Consider the following 9,741-nt stretch of genomic DNA (forward strand, 5'->3'; position numbering starts at 1 on the left):
TGTAGACCAGGCTGGTCTCGAACTCACAGAGATCCGCCTGCCTCTGCCTCCCAAGTGCTGGGATTAAAGGCGTGTGCCATCATCGCCTGGCTTGTGAGCAACAAGTTTTACCTCATTTGAGGACCTGGGTTCAATACCTAGAATGGGAAAGGGTGGAAAGGAAAGTAGAGGTAGGAGAGACAACAGAAAAGAAGGCAAAGGAAACGGAAGGGAGAAAAGGAAGGAAAAGGGAAAAGAAGAGTCCTTAACTCAGAGAATGGCTTTGTTAGAAAATCATTTACCTTTCAAGCTTTGAAGGCATTTCTTCATTGGCTACTGGTTGTGCTGAAGACATTCTGATTTCCAGTTCTTTGAATCTGACTTGATTTATGTTTCTCCAACAGCATATCTCTTACGGTACTGAAGAACTGTTCAGCCATATTCTTGATTTTACTGATGCTATTAAGAAGTCAGATTGCAGGCTAAACGTCATGGTTTTAAAGGTAATATGTTTTTATCTCTCTAATATCTTGTCTCTTGATACAGATCTACTTCTGAGTTTGTTTTGTTCTACTTGGAATTTACTAAGCTTCTTAATGTGTTTATTTGTCATCTTTATTAGTTCTAGAAAGTTCTTATGGATTACCTTGTAATATTCATTCTATCTTCTCACTCTGGTACAGTGAAAAGATTTTTATTAGGCCTCCCCATCCTGTCTTCTGTTTCTACTTCAAAAAGTTTCTATTTCTTTATATCTCTGTACTGGATTCCAGATACTTTTTTTCAGCTCTTTTTACTATTTAGCAACTTTATCTAATCATATAAAATCTGCTATTAAATCCATCTATTGAACACTTAAAACATTTTTTAAAATTGCAGAATCTGGCATATGCGCACAAAGGTGCAGAAAACATAAACATGTAGCTTAAGAAATAATAAGTAACTGCTATCAAGCACCACAGTCTCCACCTGCCTTACAGTCACAATCCCCTTCAGGGAATTCTTCCTCCTGATGCTTGTACTCCTCACGACTAGGTTTTGCCTTTATAGTTTGTCGTCTATGTAGACATCCCTATACAATCTCACTGCATTTTGCATGTTCTTGAAATTTATCCAAATAGAACAAAGCACAATGTTGTTTTCTGTTCAACATTATGCTTGTTAAGATTCCTTCCTATTTCTCAAGGATGCAGTTTATTTCCTTTGTTGTATAGTAGTATATTGCCCTCATTTGACTCCCTGACTATTTTGTCTCATTAATGCTCAGAAAATAATGTGTGGGGCAAATGATTTTAAGAGTGGATAAACCGGGGCCTGGAGAGATGGCTCAGAGGTTAAGAGCATTGCCTGCTCTTCCAAAGGTCCTGAGTTCAATTCCCAGCAACCACATGGTGGCTCACAACCATCTGTGACAGGGTCTGGTGCCCTCTTCTGGCCTGCAGGCATACACACAGACAGAATATTGTATACATAATAAATAAATAAATATTTAAAAAAAAGAGTGGATAAACCTGTTAGCATAGAAATTTTTCTAACTACCATTTCCTCAGAAGTAGCAATACAGAAAGCCATATGGATTAATGGGAAGAAATTTACTGCTACTTTAAAAGAACATCCCCTAATAAGTGAGAGACGTAACTCGTAATTCTTGGAAGAGATAATAGGAAGATAGGTTCAAGGCCAGGTGAGGCAGATGTAGAGGACAAATTTTACCCATTTGAGTTTGTAGTTAACTTATGGGCAAGGAGTTAAGTGTTTAAAAGGCAGGAGTTCAGGGCCTAAGAAATGAACTCCATCTCCACACAGTCTGTGTTTGGTCCATCTTGAATACATAAGCCTTGTACACATCACTGTCTATGCACACATGAATTTTTTCTGAAGTGACTCCATACATTTTCAAATCTTCTATTTGAAGCTCACAGAGGACCTGTTGCATGTTTTATTGTTTCCCAATGCAGGTGGAAAGCAACAAGAGCTCAAGTGCAACCCTCCCTCCAAACATGCCCTCCTACAGGTCCCTGTCCTCCCGTGAAGATTGCCCTAACAGTCACACCAGCTTCTCAGATGGTGAGCTTGCCCGTAATGTGAGGGAAGGTGTCAAGCATCGAATCTTCTACCTCTCAGAGCAGCTGAGAGTGGAGAAGGCCAGTAGGGATGAGAATACCATGAGCTACCTCAAGCTGGTATCCAAAGCTGACCGACACCAGGCCCCACATATCCGGCAGGCCTTTGAGAGGGTGAACCAGCGCACTTCTGCCACCATTGCTCACATAGAACGGAAGCTCTATCAGTGCCACCTGCAGCTGAAGGAACTGGAAGAGGGCTGCAACCCTACAAGCTCAGTGCTGAAAGTGGAAAATGCTGTGGACAATCATAAGCAGCCTGGTGAGAAGGTCTCATATTCCAAATTGTCCAAGACAGGTGGGAAAGATAACTTGCCCATAAACATAGCTAGGCCCTACACTCTGGAGAGTCACTTGACAGGCATGCAACAGAGGAAATTCTCAGACAAAATGTATGTGGCTCAGCAACGAAAGCTACTGTTGCAGAAGATGAAAGAAGAACTGACAGAAGCGAGGAAGGTCCATGCTGGCCTTCAGGTCTCCCATCAAAGCTTCAAGGAAAGTCATGTGACTGATGTTCGGGAGATACTGGAGTCCCTCCAGGAAAAGAAAACCAGGTGAGGAAAACCCCTTCTTACACCTTGACTCCCAAGACATGAAGCAGTCGAGATAATCTGAGATCCACCTAAGAAGGGTTGAGAAGGAGAAGGTGAGAAAAGCAGGTCTGTGCTTCTCTTTGGTGCCTGTTACCTATAGTGGAATGAGTGGTTCTTTTTGCCTCCTGCCCCACACCAACCTTTGCCCCTTGCTGGTTAAATAGGCTGTAGCTAGGGTGCCTGCTATGCAGTCTGCTTGGTGCAACGGAACAATAGAGGCATCCATGTGCAGTGGGAGCCTGGTAGACTGCTAGTATTAGAGAGGTAATGTCCCCTAGGTCCCATTTGCTAGAAAACTTTGTTGGGACTTAAATCTAAACTGCAGTATAATGTCAAGCACTGGATGTATTGGATATTCAGTTTGAAAGTGACTACCTTTTGTGGGTGCTTTCTCTTCAGTATGGTGTGGCTTGAATTTATTTTTACCTCTGACAAAAAAGGGATCCAACATTTTAAAATAGATGCAAACTATGAATTTGCTATCTAGTGCTTTCAAGGCCAGCCTTTGATACATAGTGAGACCCTGTCTCAAAACAACAACAAACAACAAAACATAAATGTAGACTTTCAATGGTTCCATTCCACTCCCATTGTACTCCTTCTTTGGTTCCCAACCAGCCTTGGATACCTTGACCCCTCTGATGTCACTGTCAAAACATTTATCATAGTCAATGACAAATTAATTCAAATACACTTAACATCCTAGCAAGAGAGGGAGAGGTTGCGTCAGTAATCCAAGAGTCCCAGCATATTCATGAAAATAAGGACTCTGTTGTCATTTTAGTGCCTACGCACATTAGGAGGAAAATGCAAATGGAACCATTGTCTTGAATTTTCCCAAGGACTACTTAGGAGCATTTATTGTAACATGGACAAGCCTGGCTTGTTTGTTGTTGGGGTTTTTCTGTCCCACCCTGTACCCCACAACTGTTTAGCCCCAAAGAAAATCACACATAGATCCCTGTAAGTTATAAAGCTGATTGGCCCATTAGCTCTAGCCTCTCACTGGCTAACTCTCACATCTTGATTAACCCATTTTTCTGATCTATGTTAGCCATGTGGCTCAGTACCTTTATTCAGTGGGGCAGATCATATCCTGCTGCTTCGGTGGTCTGGGCAGGAGTAGGAGGAATCAACTTCCTCCTTCCCAGAATTCTCCTGTTCTTATTGTATCATTTTTATTTCCTGTCTGGTTTTCCCGCCTATACTTCATGCCTGGCCAATCAGCATTTATTTAAAACATGATTGACAGAATACAGACAATTCTCCCATACCAATTTATATATTTTAAGAATCTGTGAGTGAAAATTAGTGTCATAAAGAAGCCTATCATTAAGTAAGTAAACTAGCCACTGAGAAATACAGGTTTCATTACTATTATTATTTTTATTGTGTCTATTCATAGACACATATTTCTACTTTAATTTTACATATACATATGTGATTTTATACATTTTTAGCTCTTTATTTTTTTGTTTTTATTCTCTTCCATTTTTTTGAGACAGTGTTTCTCTGTGTAGTCTTGGCTGTCCTAGAACTCACTCTGTAGACCAGGCTGGCCTCAAACTCAGAGATCTGTCTGCCTCTGCCTCCCGGGTGCTGGAATTAAAGGTGTGCACTAATATACATCTCTGTTTTTAGTTTTTTTGAAAACCTCCTAACTGATGATCTCCATGGTAGCTGGGACTAGTCTTATATTCCAACCAGAAATATAAAAAGAGTCCTTTTTGTCCACATCCTTACCAGAATCTGTTATTATTTGTTTTGTTCTTCTGACAGTCATTCGGGGCTCTCAGTGTACTTATTATTTGCTTTGAGGTGGAATACCTTTTATATGTTTCTTGGCTATTTATGTTTTATCTTTTGAGAACCATCTATTCATTAACCAATTTATTAAGTTGTTTTTAATGTTTTAATTTATGCATTTTGTGGGTGTGTAGGTGTGTGCATGTGTGTACAGCACACAAGTAGAGGTCTGTAAACAGATTGTTCCCTGTCCCACCTGTCTGTTCCCAAATAATTGACTAAGAGGCTTAATATAAATTATAAATGCTCGGCCAGTAGCTCAGGCTTATTAATAACTAGCTCTTACATTTTAATTTAGCCAGTATTCCTTATTTACAATCTGCCATGTTTTAGTATATTATTAACATGACACGTTCATCTGCTCCCTCTACATCTGCCTGGTGACTCCAGATTCTGCTCTTCTCCTTCCCAGTATTCTCAATTTGGCTCTCCCGCCTAACTTAATCTTGTTCATCTATTGGCCAGTCAGCTTCTTTATAAGCCAATAACAGCAACAATCTTCACAGTGTACAAAAGAGTATTCCACATCACTCTTACATTTAAATTAACCCATAATTCTTATCGCTGCTTAGTCTTGTGGCTTGGTACCTTTTCTCAGTACAGCATTCTCATCTTGCTTCTCTGCAATTGCTGATTATCTGACTCTGCACTTCCTCTTCCCAGAATTCTCAGTTTGGCTTTTCAACCTAACTTCCTGCCAAGCTACTGGCCTGTCAGCTTTTTAAAAATTTATTAGATTAAAAAAATACCAACCCAAGTTCCCGCTCCCCCCTCCTCCCATTCCCTTCACAGCCCTCCCACCGCACCCCCATCAAATCCTCAGAGAGGGTAAGGCACATTGCTTTGGAGAAGGTCAAAGGCCTTCCCTACTATATCCAGGCTGAGCAAGGTATCCATCCAAAGAGAATAGGATCCCAAAAAGCCAGTACATGCAGTAGGGATGAATCCTGGTGCCACTGCCAGTGGCCTCTCACTCTAGCTAGCCATGCAACTGTCAACCACATTCATAAGTTTGGTCCTATGCTTTTTCCTTCCCAGTCCAGCTTGAGTTGGTGACCTCCTGTTAGCTCAGGTAAACTATTTCAGTGGGTGAACCCCTCATGGTCTTGACCTCTTTACTCATATTCTCATTCTTTCCACTCTTCAGCTGGACTTTGGGAGCTCAGTCCAGTGCTCCAATGTGGGTCTCTGCCTCTGTTTCTATCAGTTGCTGGATGTAGGTTCTATGGTAATATTTCAGATAATCATCAGTCTGACTACAGGGCAAGTCAAGATCGGACCCCTCTCCTCTATTTCTTAGGGTCTTAGCTGGGGTCATCCTTGTGGATTCCTGGGAATTTTTCTAAAGCCAGGTTTCTGCTAACCCTATAATGGCTCTCTCAATCAAGATATCTCTTTTCTTGCTCTTATCTTTGTCCTTCCTCCCACTCGACTATCCCATTCCCTCAAGTTTTCCTCAACCCTCCCCTTCTCCCCTCCTATTCCCCTTAACCCTTCTTTCTCCTCCCACCCCCATGCTCCCAATTTTCTCAGGCGATCTTGTCTGTTTCCAATTTCCAGGTGGGTCTATCTGTGTTTTTCATTGGGCTCACATTATTACTTAGCTTCTCTAGGATCATGAATTATCTGCTTAATGTCCTTTGTTTATAGCTAGTATCCACTTAAGAGTGAGTACATACAATATTCATCTTTTGGGATCTGGGTACTCACTCAGGATAGTGTTTTCTAATTCCATCCATTTGCACACAAAATTCAAGATGTCATTGGTTTTTTGTTCATCTGAGTAGTATTCTAATGTGTAAATGTGCCACATTTTCTTTATCCATTCTTCAGTTGAAGGACATCTAGGTTGTTTCCAGGTTTTGGCTATTACAAATAATCCTGCTATGAACATAGTTGAACAAAGGCTTTTATAGTATGATTGAGCATCTTTTTGGTATATGCCCAAGAGTGGTATTGCTGGATCTTGAGGTAGGTTGACTCCCAATGTTCTGAAAAACAGCCATATTGATTTCCAAAGTGGTTGTACAACTTTACATTCCCACCAGCAATGGATGAGTGTTCCCCTTGCTCCATATCCTTTCCAGCATAAGCTATCATTAGTGTTTTTGATTTTAGCCATTCTGATAGGTCTAAGATGGTATCTCAGAGTTGTTTTGATTTGTATTTTCCTGATAGCTAAGGATGTTGAACATTTCCTTAAGTATCCTTTGGCTATTTGAGATTCTTCTGTTGAAAATACTCTGTTTAGTTCTGTACCCCATTTTTTAATTGGGTTATTTAGAATTTTAATGTCTAATTTTTTGAGTTCTTTATATATTTTGGAGATCAGTCCAAAATCAGATGTGGGGTTGGTGACGATGTTCTCCCATTCAGTGGGCTGCCTTTTTGCCATATTGACTACGTCCTTTGCTTTACAGAAGCTTCTCAGTTTCAGGAGGTCCCACTTATTTATTGTCGCTCTCAGTGTCTGTACTACTGGGGTTATACGTAGGAAGTGGTCTCCTGTGCCCATGCATTGAAGGCTATTTCCTACTTTCTCTTCTATCAGTTTCAGTGTGGTTGGATTTATATTGAGGTCTTTAATCCATTTGGACTTGAGTTTTGTGCATGGTGATAGATATGGAGTTGATTGTTGTTCTTTCAAGGTCTGTGAAGAATTGTGTTGCGATTTTGATGGGGATTGCTTTGAATCTATAGATTGCTTCTGATAGGATTGCCATTTTTACTATGTTATCCTACCTATCCAAGAGCATGGGAGATCTTTAGATTTTCTGGTATCTTCTTTAATTTCTTTCTTCAAAGACTTAAAGTTCTTGTCAAGTAGATCTTTCACTTTGGTTTGTTACTCCCAATATATTTTATGTTATTTGTGGCTATAGTGAAAGGTAATGTTTCTCTGATTTCCCTCTCAGCTTCTTTATTATTTGTGTATAGAAGGGTTACTGAATTTTTTGAGTTGATCTTATATCCTGCCACATCACTGAAGGTATTTATCAGCTATAGAAGTTCTCTGGTAGAGTTTTTGGGGTCACTTATATACACTATCATATCATCTACAAATAATGAAAATTTGACTTTTTCCTTTCCAATTTGAATCTCCTTGATCTCCTTTTGTTGTCTTATTGCTATTGCTAAAACTTCAAGAACTATGTTGAAGAGATGGAAAGAGTGGACAGCCTTGTATTGTTCCTGATTTTAGTGGGATGGCTTTGAGTTTCTCTCCATTAAATTTGATGTTGGCTGCCGGCTTGCTGTATATTGCTTTTATTATGTTTAGATATATTTTTTATATCCCTGATCTCTCCAAGACCTTTATCATGAAGGGCTGTTGGAATTTGTCAAATGCTTTTCCAGCATCTAATGAAATGATCACATGGTTTTTCTTTCAGTTTATTTATATAATGGATTACATTGTTAGATTTTTGTATGTTGAACCAGCCCTACATCTCTGGGATGAAGCCTACTTGATCATGATGGATAATTTTTTTGATGTGTTCTTAGATTCAGTTTGCCAGTATTTTATTGAGAATTTTTCATCAATGTTCATGAGTGAGATTGGTCTGTGATTCTCTTTCTTGGTTGAGTCTTTGTGTGGTTTTGGTATTAGGGTAACTGTAGCCTCATAAGAAGAGTTTGGTAATGTCCCTTCTGTTTCTATTATGTGGAACACTTTGAGGAGTATAGGGATTAGATGTTCTTGGAAGTTCTGGTAGAATTCTGCACTAAAACCATTCAGCCCTGGGCTTTTTTTGGTTGGGAGGTTTTTGATGACAGCTTCTATTTCCTTGCAGTTTATAGGTCTATTTAAATTGCCCACCTGGTCTTGATTTAATTTTGGTATATGGAATCTATCTAAAAATTTGTCCATTTCTTTTACATTTTCCAACTTTGTGGAGTACAGGGGTTTTTTTTTTATAGTATGACCTAATTATTCTCTGAATTTCCTCATTGTTATTATGTCCCCCTCTTCATTTCTGATTTTGTTTTTTGTTTTGTTTTTCAAGGCAGGGTTTCTCTGTAGCTTTGTTGCCCGTCCTGGAACTAGCTCTTGTAGACCAGGCTGGCCTCGAACTCCCAGAGATCTGCCTGCCTCTGCCTCCCGAGTGCTGGGATTAAAGGTGTGCGCCACCACCGCCCAGCAACCACTGCCCGGCATTTCTGACTTTGTTAATTTGGATGTTCTCTCTCTGCCTTTTGATTAGTTTGAATTAGGGTGTATCTATCTTGTTGATTTTCTCAAAGAACCAGCTCTTTGTTTCATTGATTCTTTGGATTGTTTTCTTTGATTCTATTTTGTTGATTTCAACCCTCAATTTGATTACTTCCTGTCTTCTACTCCTCCTTGGTGAGTCAGCTTCTTTTTGTTCTAGAGCTTTCAGATGTGCTGTTAAGTCAATAATGTGAGCTCTCTCTCTGTTTTCTTTATATGGGCACTTAGTGCTGTGAACTTTCCTCTTAGCACTGCTTTCATAGTGTCCCATAGGTTTGGGTATGTTGTGTCTTTATTTTCATTGAATTCAAGGAAGACTTTAATTTCTTTCTTTAGTTTTTCCTTGACCCAGGGTTGGTTCAGTAGCTCACTGTTCAATTGCCATGAATTTGTAGGCTTTCTGAAAGTAGTATTGTTGTTAAATTCTAAATTTAATCCGTGATGATCTTATAAGACACAGGGGGTTACTCCAATTTTTTTGGTGTCTGTGGAGGTTTGCTTTGTTACTGTGTATGTGATCAATTTTAGAGAAGGTTCCATGTGGTGCTGAGAAGAACATATATTCTTTTGTGTTTGGGTGGAATGTTCTATAACTGTTAAGTCCATTTGATTCATGACATCTGTTAGTTCTCTTATTTCTCTGTTAAGTTTCTGTTTGGTTGACCTGTTCATTGGCGAGAGAAGAGTGCTGAAGTCTCCTACTATTAGAATGTGGGCTTTGATGTGTGATTTAAGCTTTAGTGAAGTTTCTTTCACATATGTGGGTGCTCTTTGTAGTGGCGTAAATGAATGCAGACAGATTGTAAAAAATATACACAGCTTTAATGGGGAAATAGACTTACAGTACCACGGTTCCCGCAGAGAACAGGAAGCAGAAGTGGCGGCTGGTCGCATGCCCAGCAGATTTATAGGTAAACATTAGCCCAAGGCAAACACGCCCCCTAAGGCTGGGCTTAACCCTACATCTCCCCCTTTTGTCTAAATAAGACAGAACTAAACCAAATACAACTATATACAATAATAA

The 9,741-nt window shown here is 39.7% G+C and overlaps 1 protein-coding gene across 1 annotated transcript in view; it reads left to right on the forward strand.

The window, feature by feature from the left end:
- The first annotated feature begins 407 nt into the window (after positions 1-407).
- The window catches only part of Tex28 (testis expressed 28), a 26,036-nt gene continuing 16,702 nt past the window's right edge, over positions 408-9,741 (forward strand). Inside the window, exons 1-2 of the mRNA XM_005370705.3 lie at positions 408-482; positions 1,938-2,659. Of these exons, the coding sequence (XP_005370762.1) occupies positions 471-482; positions 1,938-2,659 (734 nt within the window). The 5' untranslated portion in view covers positions 408-470. The remainder of the gene's footprint in view (positions 483-1,937; positions 2,660-9,741) is intronic.

Source organism: Microtus ochrogaster, unplaced genomic scaffold (assembly GCF_000317375.1).
Source record: "Microtus ochrogaster isolate Prairie Vole_2 unplaced genomic scaffold, MicOch1.0 UNK85, whole genome shotgun sequence".
Taxonomy (NCBI): Eukaryota; Metazoa; Chordata; class Mammalia; order Rodentia; family Cricetidae; genus Microtus; species Microtus ochrogaster.